The sequence below is a fragment of the Gobius niger genome (assembly GCF_951799975.1).
Source record: "Gobius niger genome assembly, chromosome: 17".
NCBI classification, from domain to species: domain Eukaryota; kingdom Metazoa; phylum Chordata; class Actinopteri; order Gobiiformes; family Gobiidae; genus Gobius; species Gobius niger.
The window spans coordinates 17809731-17827496 of NC_136868.1; the positions used below are offsets into that span (position 1 = coordinate 17809731).

The window sequence follows — 17766 nt, forward strand, 5'->3', positions numbered from 1 at the left end:
CACATCATCTATGCGCTTACGAGGACACAAATCGAAAGCTTGTGCAAGTGAATACGCTAATGATAAAACATGTAGCTTTTAAATGCGTATTTCGTGAACAGTTAAGTAAGAAATTAAGGCTGCATCATCTGTAAATATCAAACATATGTGTGCGTCACATTGTTATATCGATCTTGAGTTAATATTCATTTTACTATCACTCACACCTTTTTCTCTGATAGCTGCAAAACAATACAAAACATTTATAATAATGAAGCGCTATACCAGGGGTGTCCAAACTTTTTCTACTAAGGGCCACATACAGAAAATTATACAAACAACTGGGCTGCACTCAGTAGAGGTCAGATATATAACTTACCTCTGTTGTATTAAATTTAGCAAATAAAATAAAATGTTAACTATGGTCAGTGTTTCCTACAGATTTCAAGGGGACTGTGGTGGGAGAGAGCGACCCCTCGGGGGGGTTCGTGGGCCCTCCTCCTTTTTTTTTAAAATTTAGATGTGTTTTCCTGCATTCTGGTGCATTTTAAGCAATAAATAATAACAATTTTTGGCTATTATGCTGCTATGAAAAGAATATACACAGGGTACAGCTTTTTTTTTAGTACAAACTAATGTATTAGTGGGAAACCCTGATGCTTTTTTAATTGAACATACTTAAAGTAAAAAAACAATAACAGCCTTCATTACAGCTTTCTATTAATGGATTTTCATTAATTTAGTATATATTCAATTAAAGCAAAGAAAAAAAAAAGAAAACAAATTCATTCCCCCCCCCCCCCCAATTGGATATTTTTTTGCCGTGGGCCAATTAAAAGTGGGCCGCGGGCCACCTGGCCGTAGTTTGGACACCCCTGCTCTAAACAGATCCACTTCCAAATATAAATCTGCTAGTTTAAACAAGGAAAAAAACAAACCGTAAAAGGCCAAACAATGCTAGGGAAGACTACAGCCAAACCAGTAATAGATGTCTTCTGATTGCATTTACCAGTTGACAAGTAATATAAGCTTGAGACAGACTTCCGTGTGATGTGCTCAAACCCAAATCCTAAATAACATCTGGGTAAAATTGTTGAGATATTTTACAGGTGATTTTCCCAAATAAAAGTAAACAGCATACTTTCCGTAGAGCATCAAATGTCTCCATATTTCTTCACGCTTGATTGACGTACAGTTGCATGCGCTCACAATTACCGGTGTGCCAACATCAGTGAATGAGGACTCGATATGTACATAAAAGGCTGTGCCAATTCATTCCATATGCTAAGATTGTGCGTAATGAACATACTTTTCCTGTACTTGAAGCATGTTAACCTCTGGGGTCATCTCAGGGAAAATTTTAATGGAAACCATCAGCAGCAGATTGCAGTCAATATAATTTTTTAGTACCGTTTTTAGTATACAGTACAGTGTTCTCATTAGCTGACTACAAACAAAGCAATTAGTGTAAAAAATAATGCCAGATTCATGGATTCAATTACAAAATGTGTACAAAGAATAAAACTTCAGTGCAACAGTGCAAATCCCTATGTTTTCCGTTTGGCATTTGGTCCTTAAATGACAAATCCTCTGTATCATCTCAGGAGTGACGTAGCCACAATATACTACACAGTATGTGTAATGGAAATCAAGGAGGTGTAATGTTTTAACCCTTTCTTGTCTGGGGCCCTTTTCCCAAAATGCTATACATGTGTTTATTGGGGTTTAACTCAGCTTCTACAAGGGGTAGATGGCGAATCTTGGTACCAAAATAAAGTTCATCCTGGGGGCTTTCTGTTGAAGTGAAAAATAATTTAGTAAAAATGAGTGAAACAGAAAAATCAAAATTCCGTCCCCCCCCCCACATATTTGCACCTAAAAATGCTCTTTCTCTGTCTGTGATGAAGCAAATAAGAACAGAAATGGAAAAAAATCAATATAATATGTGGTCCCTGCAGTCAACAAAACACCAGTAGGTCAAAACACTAAAGTTATACAAATTTGGCCCAATTTGGCCCAATTTTGTAAATTTGGATTTATTAATTTTTTTTTTACAGAAAATACATATTTTAGCTATAGGGACATATCGGGTCACAAAATTGTATTCCCCGTCTAAAAATGAACACAATTTTTTCAAAAACATGAAACAATAGCATATATTTATCAATGACCAAAATATGTACAACGAATTATGACGAATTGACATATTGTGGCTAGGATCTGTTGATTTGAAATTGGAGTGGATGAATTTGTTGCTGAGAGTCCACTGAACACGGAGAGGTGAAAAATATGACTGTCAGTATTTGTATGCGGAACTTTTGGTCCCGGAGATGCAGACACAAGGGGGGGGGGGGGCAACTATGGCTCTTTAGAGCTTAAAGGAAATCCAATTCAGCGACCTATACAAGAGGAACTCTGAAGCCAAACTAAGGCTTACAATAATGGTACTGTTCACATAAATTTCAATCTTTACGGTCCATTCTCTGATTTACATGTTTATGAACAGGTTGTGGTTTCTGTGTGCTATATATAGAACGCTGCTATAATAGACTATACATCGCATGGGAGATGAAAACGTCCAGCCAAAAATACTGAGAATCCCCTGCCATATTGTGTTTGGCAACTAAATGTGTTCGTGCAGATGTGTTTATGGTAAATGGTCTCAACTTATATAGCGTTTTTCTAGCTTTGCAGCAAGGAACCAGTCATCCATTCACACTCTCATTCATACACCCATGTACGCAGACACTTGTTTTACATTCATACTTTTTTTCTTCCAATTTTGTAGAGTCAAGGAAACAGTAGTAGATTTTTGGAGGAAGAGCTGGTGCTGCTGAAGGCCTCCAGATTAACTACACCGCAAATAGGGCAGCAGAGTTCATTGTATTCTATTTCACATAATTCTTTAAAAAGTTACATTTCATTGAAATTTCTTCGTTTTTTTTGGTTTTGTTAATTGGTTTATAACTTATTTGCATGAAGAATCAATGTTTCATCTTGTTACAGCACAATAACATGCCTGTTTTCTGTTATGTAATCTGGACCTAATAATCAGCAATCACATGATTTCACTTAAGTATCCATGCAAATGCATTCGTCACACAGTTAAGTGAATGCATCGGTGCTTTCTGTGGACAAAATGACTGCTCCAGATGACAGCACAGTAACACTCGACTTAAACTATTGTAAACAGATACAAACCCAGGGGACCGCTCTCATCGCTCACGCCTTCACTCAAGCACAAAACAAACTAAATAATGCATTGTCATTTTACATAAAGGAGCATCGCGTTTGTGGCTGGTATGGGCAATGCGCTTCAGCAGGTTTTCATTTGCCAGAGCTTTTGGCGGCTGCTGCCTGGCCTTATTGAAAACATCCCATGGAATTTCCTGACAATACCAACGCCTAGACAGCACCCATACGTACGCACGAGGTTTACTGCCCTGCTCACATGATCCGAGATATTTATGGCCAGCATAAGTAGTTACTGTTGAGAATACACATGTAGATTTGTTTGTTTTTATGTCTGGGCCTCTCGAGTGTTGATTTTTGTGTGTATGTAAGGAGCTGGGGCCTATAATAGTCCATTGTGCAGCAGAGTGAAGCCATGTGGTGCTGTGGTGTTGAAGTGATGATGGACAGAGAGAGGCAGCATGTCAGTGCGTTTCTGTGGCTTTTACACTATTTACTCACTAAGCACTTTCTCAACTCATCATTTAGTGCGGATTCAAACACTGTGGCTGTCATTCAATCTTCATAGCAAAATAGTTGGTAAGAAAATTCAATTCAGTTCCATCCTTTCATTTCTTATAACATTTGTTGCTCTCATAACATTTGTCACCTTGTGACTCAGTGGACTGCAACTCATTAGCTTCTTCGTAGATTACACGCTTAATTTACAACCTCAAACATCCCCAAGTCTTTCTTAAAACAACATAATGAAGTACTGCATTTCATAAACACATGGGGCCTCAGTCTGGCTTTGATCCTGGAGGATTAGGCCTGACCACTGTATGTGGACAGCAGACTGTGGCCACTTCTCTGTGAGGCCAATAGGACGCTGTGTTTCCTGAGGACGTAATTACCTTCACCTGGTGTGCCAGGTGTACACCAAAGCCTGATTAACAGAAGAAATGAAAACCAGAGCAGCAGGGTCTGTGTACATCACTGTGGCCATACTGCACCTCAGAAATGCCAGATGAATATAAAAGCAAAAAGACAAAGAAAACAACTCTTAACAAATGCAAATAAAGCGGTATTGGAACAGCTAGCAACTAGCCTACTACTCTCTGTACAGTCTCGTCAACATAGCTGCTCAAACGTTCCCATAAAACTACACAGTATTGCATTGGAACATTGAGTTGTTCTGTTTTGAAAGCATCAGTAGAGAATATTTTTATGTGGTGCATACAACAGTGACCAAAGAGTTTGGTCGCGGTGCACATAGCACATACTGACTTAGCGCTCCAGCCCTGGCGCTTTGACATATGAGGAAAAACTGTATCAATCCTTCATCTGGAAGAAACCTGTCTATGGCCTGATAACTTTCTCCTCATGTCCCAACATCTAAATGTGTAATTCTCCAAGCAGATTTTTCCATACAGAATAATGCATGTTTTTTAGCTAATTGGAGGCATATAATTGAAGAGCATTTGATCCTCTATTCTCACACAAGATTCCTTTAAACAAACACCGAGAAGAGCAGTGGATTTTCCGATCTGCTCTCTCACCTCTCTCATATGCTGTAATGGCTGGAAGGCAACAGCTTGTATTTGTTTGGATCACAATCTAGCAACAGTACCCAGCATGCATCCTGAGTTTGAGTGGATATAATTCATCTTGCCCTCAATGCACTTTCATATCTATTACTGTCTGTTTCCGCTGTTATTTAGCAATATTTTGTCAAGTTTTGGTTCCTGGTTCTAAAGATCTTAACTATGTCTGAATTCACCGAAAAGGCCTAAATAAAACTACATGTTTCCTCTATATCTCTTCGAATTTCATGGCAGTTTCTTAAAATAAAATGGAAAGCACTCAGTCTAAGGATGGGTGGTTTGGAAGTTGACGCCTACAAGAGAGCTCAGACATGCATGAAGACACACACGCTACAATCCACTGTCAAACAAGCAAACAGAGAAGGATGCAGGATTTGGCCAAAGTGGTTTAGTCTAATATGGCAGACAAATGAAGCGTTAGGCAAAAGGTGTAGGTAGCCTCGGTAAACATTGCAAAGTCCTTTAGGATGCAACTGTAAGTAGAAAATGGCTTGGAAAAGAGTATGTAATGGATTGAACGGGTCATTAACATTGCTCTCAGGAACCAAGGGAGGCTCACTCTGTAAAATGTGCTTGCTACAATTTGAAACCTAGCTTAAAGCAGACAAATATTCATCCCATAATAGCTTTATTAGAGTGATGACAGAGTGCTGGCAGGAGCAGGCTGCAGGCTTGGTCAGCATGTGAAATAGTACAAAGTTTAAACTGCTGTGACCACAAGTTACATTGTCAAGTGCCATTGACACAAACCGCAAGACCGCAAATGTTTTGGCAGGGATGATGAATAAATTGGAATTAAGTAAGTAATTGTGTTGCGTCGCCTTTAATAAAAAGTACAGAGGAAGCAGTGCTTGTGTGAAGCTTCAATGACAACAACATTGTAAAATCTGTGATTCAAACGTGTCACCAGAACTGTTAAGTTTACATGTTTAAATGTGCTGTTCCTGTGCGTCGGGTCCGAACTGTGCTTCAGGAGCTGCCCACTGTTTACTGTCTGCACTTAACACAAACCCACAGTGCAGCGCAGCCTCTGAGCGGAGCAAGTCGCTATCTCTGAACCAAACAAGCCACAACAAATGCATACAGGTTGTTGATAGCATCCTTTACTGAATTTGACCCTTTTTGCTATGTTCTATTGACAAAAGAAGTAGTAGTTTCCACCTCGGGACACAGATCATTTGTGTGTGGTCTTGCGTTGTGTGTAAATAGTAGTGACATCCAGCGTGCAGACTGGTTTTCTCTGCAGTAAAAGGAGTAGGTGCATGTTTACAGGACACTCAAGTGCTGCGCCTGGGAGATGAATGAGTGTTTAAAGAATGCCCAATTTGAAGCAGGTGGGTCAGTGGAAAGCATCTGGGCAGAGAAACAGACAATAGGAAAGAGCGCAGTTCACAAACACAACAAAAAAAACACAGTGTACAATGAGAGAGTGTCTGCAGTGGAAATGTCACGCATTTTGTCAGTTAAATGTTAGCAAGGGTGTGTCCAGACTTTTTTTCTCACTGAAATGGGTCACAGGGGGCAATTAGATATGCTTGGGTGGCACCAGGGCCGGACGATTTTGTCTTTAGGGCGCTAAACACTTTGGGTGAACTTGTATGTTTGTGCTTAACTTATTACATATTTATTTTGTAGAATTCTGAAATTATAATGATAACATTATAATAATAGTATATTTAAGGGAGCCAGAAACTGCAAATCCCTGCAGTTTCTGGAGGGATTTGTTGGGGACACTGAAGAGATTGAAGTGAGTTGCTGTAGTCAATCCAGGGAGGTGACGAGACTGTGGACAAGGATGGCGGTGATGTGGGTGATGAGAGAGGGACGGAGACGAGAGATGTTGCGCAGGTAGTATGCAGACCGGGTGATTCTACTGATGTAAGACTGGTAAGAGAGTGTACTGTCAAGGATGACACCCATACTCTTAACCTGAGGGGAAGGAAGGACAGATGTGTATGGAAATTGAGAAACTCTTAGATTTGGAGAGAGTGGAGGAGGTGCCTATAAGAAGGACTTCTGTTTTGGAAGAGAATGATTTTCTTTGGTAAGGGAGGGTACAGAGGGGAAAGGAAGGAGATGTAGAGCTGGGTGTCAACCACTTAGCAGTGAAAATGAATGTTGTGTTTGCGAAAGATGTGACTGAATGGGAGTATGTAGATGATGAAGAGGAGGGGCCCCAGGACAGAGCCCTGGGGAACACCAGCAGGGACAGGGAAAGTATTGGACTTGAGAGATAGCAGTTGAATTAATTGTGTGCGACCAGAAAGAGGAAGTAAACCAAGCGAAGAGGATGTGGATTATGCCGATAGGAGAGAGTCTGTCAAGGAGATGCTGTGGGAAATTGTGTCAAAGGCATTTAAACATTGTTTAATTCTGAAATAATGAATAGATGAACATTGTTTGTTTTTCAATTCGACAAAAGGCTTTTTCATACGAGAGAAAACAAATCTCACTGGTTAATTTTTGCTGACAGACATAAGGACTTTTGTTTTATGTGGCGAGCACAAGGATATTACCCCTGACCAAACCATCTTCATTTTGACAGGCAGATTCTAACCACAGAAAACCGACTTGTCCTCCAACTCAATACTAAGCTAAACTATAGGATTATGACAATATTATATCACATGAACACAGCCAACTGTTATAGCAAAAGTATTTCGATCCATCCATCATGTTGACCGTGCGTTTAGAGAATGCATACAGGTGTTGTGTCACTTTGAGTAGTGAAATTGCTGATTAACAAAAGAACAGTGCTATGCTCTGTCCGCATGTTGCCACCACCGAACACCGGGGGACAAAAGGTAAGGAAGAAGTTCATTGTATTTTCTCTCATATTTTCAGATTACAAAACACCAACACATGACTCCTGCACATCAGTCTCTCTGTAATCCCGTATGATTTGACTACGAGGCCTATCCTCCCGCCTTTGAACTTTGTGCCAAGAAAATGTTACACCGTGTGCCTTTTTCTTTTGACTTTCAGGAATGATCAGGAACATTTTGATGATAAAATTGGCAGGGGGGCAAAGAGGAGCCGAGCACGGAGCCTGCAAATATTGTCAACGTGCCGTTAATAAGCTGCGACGGAGGGCCGAGGTGTTCGGATTCCTGCCTTCAGAAATGTGGATTCCTTGTGAGCCGTGGGGGTGATGTCAGGGAACATTACGGGTTATTGCTGGGTTGAGTGACGCGCTGGATTATCGGCTGATGGGAGAAATTTAACAAAAGCTTTCATCGACACAGTGGGGGCTGCGGCGTACATGTTTGAAGTCGGGGAGGATTGAAGACAAGGTGAAGGGAGCGAGGCGGAGGAGGCAGGAGGTCGAGTGCCTATAATGCAGGGTGATTACACAGCAGCAAGTGGAGCAGCACTATTGTTGCACACATGTTTCTCTGGTGTAGCTGTGCAAGGCTCAGAAAGGACTGTACTGGGCTACTTGCCTTGTTACAATTCATGTCAAGTTGTACCAGGGTGAGGGATATGACGCTACATGGCAAACAGCTGAAAAGGATGATAGCTAAATACATTTGTTTCCAAATACTTATTTTATAGGATTTGATGAAGAGTCCCTCACTTCTTCTAACATGCACACAAGCACACAATAATCGACCTATTAGATGTACTTATTAGTATGTGAGTGACCTTTGGGCTGGTCACTCTTCTAAAAGAGATTTTGACCTCAATTGATTAAATAAATTCTTAATTTGTTTTATTGTATTGTATTAGCGTTTGTATCATTCAGATTGTATTGTTTTTATTTTTGCTAATTTTAAGTAATTTTGAAGTATTTTGGTCACATTATTGTTGGTACCACTGTTGGTACTTCAGCTGCTTCTTTTGATACTACGATAAGTCTAGACTTTGTTTATTAGAGGAATAATTGAATCTTTTGGGATAGTTGTTGGTTAGAAGTACTTCAGTCATTGTTTATTTTAATTTTGCTCCTGGCTGAGCCCTAGGTTAGACTTGATTCAGTCATGCAGATGTTTTGACCTGGTAGTGCCGTTATGAACCGGATTTAGATTGATATTGCCATGATGTCTATAAGGTCAGACACTTTTTGTGACAGTCCAAAGCCAGTGTAAATAGAGATGAATGGGTTATGGAGGCCATTTGGCGTAGAGCTAGTCTAGATAGGAATCATTGCAGACTGATTTGTGGCAAACAGAAAGTGATCTGTTTTGGGAACTTTCACTCTGTAGGTGTATATCTTCAATTCCAAATTAACGACATCGTAACAGTGAGCCATCCAAACTCAGAGAGCTGGAACACCGTGGTCTAAGGTGCTGGGAATTGTCTTTGATTTCTCTGAACAACAATAAAACTCATGTTGTTCCTATACCAGTTTTCCCAATAGCGATACTTGGGTTCAGAGTAGTACCACTCCGATACCACAGCAGGGAGATAATAACAATTATGAAGCTCATTATGCAGAAACAAAGTCTGTGCACTGTGACTAATGCTGCTTGATTCTGTGTAGGCAAAAAAGAAGATAACACAATGTAAACATTAGGGGTTTTACTGTCCCAAAAGACACAATCTGGTATCAGATAGGTTTGGGTTTAGGTACTCACCAATATCGGGGAACATCTGTGGTATTGACATAAAAGCCGATACCAGTATCGGTATCGAACAACCCTAAATAAAACATGAGCACAAACTATCTTTTATTTTTAGAGAGTAAAGCACAATTTTATTTATTTGATACAGTTTAATTATTATGTATTGTATTTTAGTTCATAAATAGAGCTCTCATCAAAGCAAAGCATCAGCACCGTAACTGCACATGATGTGCAAAAGGACACACTGATACGATTGAACTACTTCAATTATTTTTTACACAACAAATGACTGGTTATGCAAGTTCAAACTCAACTTAATAGAATAAGCACTTTCTAATTGAGATCAGCCATATAGTATATTTATCCTCAATTTGATTAATTCACACCCTAATAAGCAAGATTACTTACATCCATTTATTTTTATTGTCATTTGGGACAGGGCCAAGTACTACACTTCATCTAGAATACACTCCCACAATCTTAGGTCATTAATGGATTTATTTGACACATATTCAAACCTTTGCTCTTTCAGGACACTTCTTGGGGAACCACAGTGTGCTAGACATCCTCCAACAGGAAGGCTATGATATAATCCACACCCCATCAGACCACCAAGAACCGGACCCCGAGTAAGTAACACATGAAGTGTCATTTTGCATAGTTACATGGAAACAATGTGGAAATTTTAAATATGCAGTGCACTTTGAAGGCTAAACGCGCTGTGAAACCCTACCTCACAAGTCGACTTCCTTGACAAGATGATGAATGTGGGCAGATCCGGAGCATGTGTTTAAGTGTAGCATTGTCCCAATAAAAAGCTGCATGAACGGACTGTGAAGCAGAGCTTTTGTGCACTTTTAGTCCTTGGCAGACATTGAGATCTATGTGAACGTACATCAAGGAGCTTATCAAACAGACAGATACAACCAAGCCAGCAACCAGTCAACATCTGTGTTACTTCTACAGGGGCTTTTCCTTCATTGGATTTATCTAGTGTAACATAGATACTCTTCACATTGTACCCTGTAACAAATAAACTTCAGCTATGCAGGATTCCTTTGATACTTCATCAGCTCACTCCGTTTTATGTTTGCTGCACTCTCTGCCAAAGGAAAGCTGCCAGTAGAGGTTCTGCCCCTTCTCACGCACACATGCACAACATAGACACCTAGCACAGTGGTTTGGCTTGAATCCTATACCACGTTTCCGCACAATGCCTCCTCGTACATATCTCCTAATGCACGTGTGCCTGCGCACACTCCTTCCTTGGCACAGTTCGTCTACCCTCTCACCTCAACAACTTGATCTTTAGGCCTAGAAAATGGTAACAAAAGCCACTTGACTTGGTGAAAATGGAAAAAACAAGATTGCTTTTTTAAAACTGTAATACTACATCCACCCCAGTCAAGATAATACATTAGATCTACAGCAATTCACAGCAACTACACACAGCAGGATACATATGTCAAAATGCAGTGGTTATATTATTATGGTTATGTATCATTGATACATGGTTATGTATCAAGATTGAGCTGCAGTTCAGCATGAAATGTACCCTATAAATAAAGTTGCATTGCCTTGTTGCCATTGACATTATTACAGTAAGGCAATAACTTCAATAGATTTAATGCCTTAGTTATGTGTTAATGTGTTAAAATGTGCAAAAGTGTTTGTCAAGCTTTAGCCTAAATCATCCATTGTAGTAAAGAGCAACCCAGTCTAGTCGACAATATTTGATCATCTCTGTGCAAATTCATGTATTTTCAACAATAAAACATTTCAATAATTAAAGTTAGTAATTACAAATGTATGTAATATTAAGACACTAAAAATCTCACTGCGATATTTTGAAACCAATGAAGTATTGTTGCTGCAAATGGCTATTTCTCAAGTTGAACAAGCCGATTTGTTTAGGCACTCTTACAAGCACAAATTACTTTCTTCAAATCTAAGTCATCGCCTCCGACGTAAAGTTCAAAACTGTGAGGTTTCAAAGCTCAGCAAGTGCCCTGACATACTGCGGTCCCGCACAGGACCAGTTCTGACCACACATTTTGAACTCTGCTGATGTGTAGTGACAGGACATGGCTAAATAGTAGGTGTTTATGGAGAGCGTTGGACTTCCTCACACCAGATGGAAAAAGGTCCTTTGACTGATTATATGACTGACGAGTGGAGCTGCGTTTGGCTCCACAACAGCTGACCGCAGCCAGAAGCTATCATCACGCTGACCAGGCACGGCATTATGGACAGAGGACAGGGCTCTGGCATTACAGAACCATCAGTGTTATGTCTACAGAAAGATTAATAACTATTTTAACTGAATCCACTTCTTGTGAAATGTTGACACAAAGACCCACCAGAAACAGGCCCATTTTGGAGGCTAATATTATTCAGCAAGGCTAGTATTATGTTGACTTGGGTTCCTTCCTACAATATCTTGGGTAACTGACCAAAAAACAACCACAGAATAGCCAGAACATTGTGATTATTTGATGTGTATGTGTACATTTGATCATTGTGCCATTAAACATGCTCCGTGTGTGCTTTCAATAAAACTAGAGGCTTGGCTCTGTGTATTCGCTTATGGCTTCCAGATGCATCCCATAAGCTCACATGCTAAAAGCATTTCAGGACAATTATAGAATATAAATACTTCCAAATTATAGAAGAAAAAAAACATTGGATTGTGAAATAGGATAGACACATTAACCAAACAGATTTAAGTGTCTATGCATCACAATCGACCCAGGCCATAGTATGAACACTCAAACAGTGCCCACACCACATCATTATTTAATAATTAAGTTTTATTACATTCTCAAAATAGCTGCAAATAAAAATGCTTTCTAGATTTGCATGCTGTATGTAAAGTCTGCGCCACTATTTTCATAATAATAGTAAATTATAAAAGATTGAAACATCTGATTTTAGTTTGTGTAGTCAATATTCTCTTGTACATCGTTAAATCTAATACATGTTTTGCTGTATTGGTGTAAATCTGTCTCTGCTCAGCCATGGTGGCCTTTAAACAGTTAATATGTGCAGTCGGTTTGGATCATTTCGCAGTCCCACCTTGAAATGCCGTCACGTGTTAAGTTTACTGTAAGGAGAGGAGTAATCATGAGAAAGTATGAGTAATGTGTGGAGGAGACGGGCGCGCACGTCCAAAGGGATGAGGACTGGTCGAGGATCACGGGTGGTCCGCACTGGGCACATGTCAGTTTTGACGCAGCTGAGAAGCCGTAAGAGTTACAACTTCCCCGAGCGCTGCCTGCTGCTCTGCTACTCTGCTACTCTGCCACTCTCCCCACTGTTTATTGGCTAAAGCCGCCTTTGTGGTGTCCGTGTCCTTGATTGAAGTACATTTGTAAGTGGAAAGCAATTGAGTGGTCAGAAACGGCAAACAATAACAGTCACTGGCAGCTGCACCGGAGTTTTATGTGTTTGAAAAGATTGTGTAACCAGGCTGATAGTTCAGTGATTAAAACTTACATCCAAGAACAAATCGAGGCATTTATCCTTGAATGGACTATTTCACTTCTGAATTGCATGGATAAAACTAAAGTGTTGCAGTCTGATAAGAAGAAAAAAACAGTACAACCTCTTTATGCACCTGAATGTAGATTTGTTTTTTGTGTGTGTCTTATTTACAACAAAAAATATCATTAGCTTCAGTGCCAGACTTCAACATAGTAACATATAGAAAGGGGTATGACTACTTCCTGAACCTGTGTCTGTCATAATGTGAGTTCATGTTCATCTTCACAGAAACATACCCAGAGAAGAGGACTCAAGTCAGGAGGATCCAGACACCAGCACGGTCTCCCCCACAAGTTGGATGCCCATCCCCTCTGCGGACACAGAGCTGGTGGAGCTGGAGAGCGTCCCGGGACTGGGTGAGGAGGAGGAGGAGGAGGAGGAGGAGGAGGAGCTTCCCCACATGCTGCTGCCCGACAGTCTGAGCCAGCTGGAGGAGTTTGGACGGCACAAACGGCCACGCAAGAGCCACCGGGGCCATGGCCGGCCACGCCTATTCAGTGACCTGTGGGTTCGCATCGGGGACAGGTAAAGACGGTACACTGGACTTAGAAGATAGAAGAGTGGTCATAAAAATGTGATGAAAGGGGATGGTCTGATGCAGTGCACATGGTAAATAAATACATACATGAATGAATAAGAACATGTGTAAGTCAGTGTATTCCAGTTACTTTTACAAATTAAATTAAAGAGACCGAGGGCTACTTATGCTATGAGGATTGAGGAGCTACATATGCAATCTTCAAACTGTGATAATTGAGATCATTTCAGGTAGGGATGCACTGATCCAATACTGGTATCGTATATCGGAGCCGATGCTGGAAAAAACATGATGTCGGGTATCGGCTACAAACATCCGATACTGAATCAATACCGTTTTGTCTATCAACGCATCATTTTATTTTTATTTTTAAAGGGGCTAGATGCAAGTTGGCCATTTTATGCTCACCACTGCCCCTTCAGGTCATATGTGTAACTGCACCTTCTATATTAAGCTTGTGCATGACGGCAATTCGGACCAACAACTTTTTGAGTGACAGTGCAGGATTTTAGAGGCAGTTGTGGTGAACAGGTCTGGGCTCATTCTACACATTAGGACATTGCTGGAACATGTAGGGGGAGGAAAATACATAATTTAATTTAAAGCCACTTTTAAGAAAGTCTCTTGGTGTTGGTAAATATTGGATATCGGCAAATATTCAAACTCCAGTATCGGTATCGGTAGCAATAAAGCTGGACTGGTGCGTCTCTAATTTCAGGCATGTGCCCTAATTATGCATTTTAGACATGATTTAATCCAATGGAAACAACCGCGCCAAAGGTCATTATACCACTAAATTGACAAGAAAACTAAAAACCTTTTTACATGTCCTCACTGCAGCACCAGCCCCCCTCCTGATGTGAGAATCATTAACGGCTACGTCACGTCAGTGGAGCCCCCCCTGACGCAGCAGGAACAGCGTAGGCGCCTGGACGTCCCAGACACGGGGAGACAGTCCGCGCCACCACAGCCCACGGCAGACGGTCCCAGCTCAGGACAGCCTCTGCTCCACTGTCCCCTCACCCTGTCCTGTCTACTGGCCTGGATCTCATCACATGTACTGCTCATCTGCTGACCAAGAGACAGCACTATCACACAGAGACACACAAGAATGTACCCTATAGACTCAACCGACCCGCCATCAACGAGAGAGAGAGAGAGAGAGAGAGAGAGAGAGAGAGAGAGAGAGAGAGAGAGAGAGAGACGCCTTATTGGAGTTTTCAAACCTCAACAGAAGAATTATAGAGATACAATCATAGCGCAATGATTTAATGTGGGGGGAAATAGTGTATAGACAAGCTACCTTTTCTAATTAATGATATAGAACATAATAATGGCTCGTGTTGTGTGTTAAGTGCATACAGCCGCATAGCACTGTGTAGGAAAATAAGTTTCTGCCCTGATTTGTAAATTGTGTATTTGTTAATAAAGAACTATTGTATATATTTATTGTTCCTAAAGAAAGAATATATTTTCTTGCTTTAAAAACAAATGGAAATAAAACGTTTAAAACACACGCTGTGCCTTTACTGCTACAATAAAGATGATTCGCGAGTTATTCTATAGTTTTACAACGCTTGACTGGAAGGCTCTTGAGTGATAAATGTAATCTGAGGCTGCCCCCTACTGGTCACGCGCGTCTTTTCTGCCCCGCTCGAGTGCGAAAGCTTTCGGTCGGCTAAATCTATGAGATCAGACAAGAGTGAATCAAGGCATTTCGTTTAAATCGTTTCTACTGTCCTACTGTTGTCAGCAGCAGATTCAACAAGCGTCGACCATGAAATCACGGAGGAAATAAACCAAACGCGTGCTCATTGTGCTGCCACTGGATCGATCTAATGTCAAAATATCTAATGTCAAACAGGCCATGAGCCAAAGGGTCAGCACTTTGTTACAGTAAAAAGAACTAGGCATAAACAGGGTAATCAAAAAAATAATGTCCATCTTTTGATTAATGTTCATTTAGATTTTAGGTAATAAGAACCAATTTGGGGCATAGGCTTTGCAGGGATAATGGGGCAATAGGGAATTAAGAATATAATAAATAAATATCACAATATAGCTCTATAATTTTATGCAAATGAGCAACGTATCGAGTCGGGGGGCGAAGCTCTCGATTTACCGATCGATCTACGTTCCCACTCTCACCTATGGTCATGAGATTTGGGTCATGACCGAAAGGACAAGATCGCGAATACAAGCGGCCGGAATGAGTTTCCTTCGCAGGGTGGCTGGGCGCACCCTCCGAGATCGGGTGAGGAGCTCAGTTACCCGGGAGGAGCTCGGAGTAGAGTCGCTGCTCCTTCACGTCGAAAGGAGCCAGCTGAGGTGGCTCGGGCATCTGTTCCGGATGCCTCCTGGTCGCCTCCCGCGGGAGGTGTTCCAGGCATGTCCTAGTGGGACAAGGCCTCGTGGAAGACCCAGGACACGGTGGTGGGACTGTGTCTCCGAGCTGGCCTGGTGTCGCCTCGGGGTCCCCCCAGAACAGCTGGAGGAGGTGTGTGTGGACCGGGAAGTCTGGGCATCTCTGCTAAGACTGCTGCCCCCGCGACCCGGCCCCGGATAAAGCGGAAGAAAATGGATGGATGGATGGATGGATGGAGCAACGTATTGTTCCTAATTACTTTCTATAGGCCTGTAGGAGATTATTTTAGGACTGACATACCTCATTACATATTCTCTTTTAACCTCTTAACGATTTGTTTACAAATTGTAGGTCAGCTTTCAAATGAGGCCTATAGGGTCTAACCTTTAGATTTGGGTAAAGCTGAACTGGAAAAAATGCACTCGGCCAAGGCAGGGGCTGAGGTTAAATTATCTATATAAACGAGGTTAAGCTTTCCTGTCGACCCGGAAGACAAATGAACCCTCGCAGTCCATAATCACAATTGTTTGAAATCGTTAATAACAGTAAGAAACCAAACCAAACCAAACCAAAAGCACACACAACCTCACTCGAGCATTTCCCTTGCAGTACAGATTTTGACCAGTAAACGGCGCTACATTCTCACAATATTTTTTGGCGGCCGCGCGGACTGAAGCCGCGCTGCGCTCGTGCAGGCCGCAAACGAAACAAGTTTGAGTTGAATTGACAGCGCTGTCCTCTCCAGTAATATGCCGTTTAAAAAAAAGAAAATTCGATAGTTCCACCTGTAGATAGACATTAACATTTAGAAAATGAACCAATTCGGGGCACAGGCTATGCAGGAATAATGCGGCAATTGGGAAATAAAAATATAATGAATAAAAATCACGATGTAGCTCTATAAATCAGCCATACGGGCATGTTAAATTCACCTGTATTATTTATGCACACCCGAATCATACGTATTGTTTATATGTTAGTTGTCTGTGCACCCACGACATATGAATTTATGATACACATTTTTCTATCTTGCAAAATATCTAAACCAAATTCTTTTGTAATTGTGTTTTCTTTCTTTTCTTTTTTAAATCAAATTGGATGTATCGGTTTTTGTATTTTGTGTCAGTGAGAAAATGGATCAAAGTAATCAAGCAACATGCAGTAATTTGCATCATTATTTGCAAATAAAATAAAATACACACATCATTAAAAATGCATATTTTTAATTTATGCCAATATCACGGAAAATAAAATGAGTAATGTAGGACAGGCTGTGTGAGCCTGTTACTTACAAATATGTAAATATAGTTTGTAAATAGTTACAGGAATACTTTTGGCCTTGTGTGATTGATTGGGGGAACATAATATTATAGCCTGTCATCTCGAATCTTTGTCGAAGCCTCAAAAATATTTCCCAGATCCTTTTTGCCCCAAAATAGAGACAATAGGCCCAAACAGGGTTCAAACTCAGCCCTGGCATGCATCAATATTTCACAATCCCAATCATGATTCAATAAGGGCTATAGTTCATAAAAGAGAGCATTTTGAATTTAAATCAGCACCACGGTCTGAATCTCTATCTAAACTCTGTCTCTATAGAACACTTTTCTTGCACAGTCCGCTGGGTGACGGATGGACAGAGTGAAGAGCAAGTTTTTTAGAGCAAACAGCTCTTGTGCCCCTTAAGCCGAGACGGGACAATATTTGCCTTTGCTAAAATACCATTTTCCCTGGGCTTGGGGCTGTTGTTTGAGGGAGAGGGGGCTTTGACAGGGCGCTCTGAGGGCTGACCCTCACTCTGCCGGGGCGCGCTGCCTGTCGCATATAAATAAAAGATTACAGTGGAAAAATCAATTTCTGTGCAAACTCATTAAAAATGCCCCTCACCTTAAATGTTTCCCATTTCCTTCCATTCAACCTGTTACCACGGCTGCCCCTGACACCCCCCCGCCCCCTCCTCCAGTCTCCTCTCTCACCCTGTTGCTTTCCCCCCCGGTGGTA

General features: G+C 41.1%; 1 protein-coding gene across 1 annotated transcript in view; it reads left to right on the plus strand.

Annotated features, from left to right (window-relative positions):
* The window catches only part of trabd2b (TraB domain containing 2B), a 56342-nt gene extending 41790 nt beyond the window's left edge, over positions 1-14552 (plus strand). The window contains exons 5-7 of the mRNA XM_079574589.1: positions 9852-9948; positions 13091-13387; positions 14241-14552. Coding sequence (XP_079430715.1) covers positions 9852-9948; positions 13091-13387; positions 14241-14475 — 629 coding nt within the window. The 3' untranslated portion in view covers positions 14476-14552. The remainder of the gene's footprint in view (positions 1-9851; positions 9949-13090; positions 13388-14240) is intronic.
* The last annotated feature ends 3214 nt before the right edge of the window (positions 14553-17766 follow it).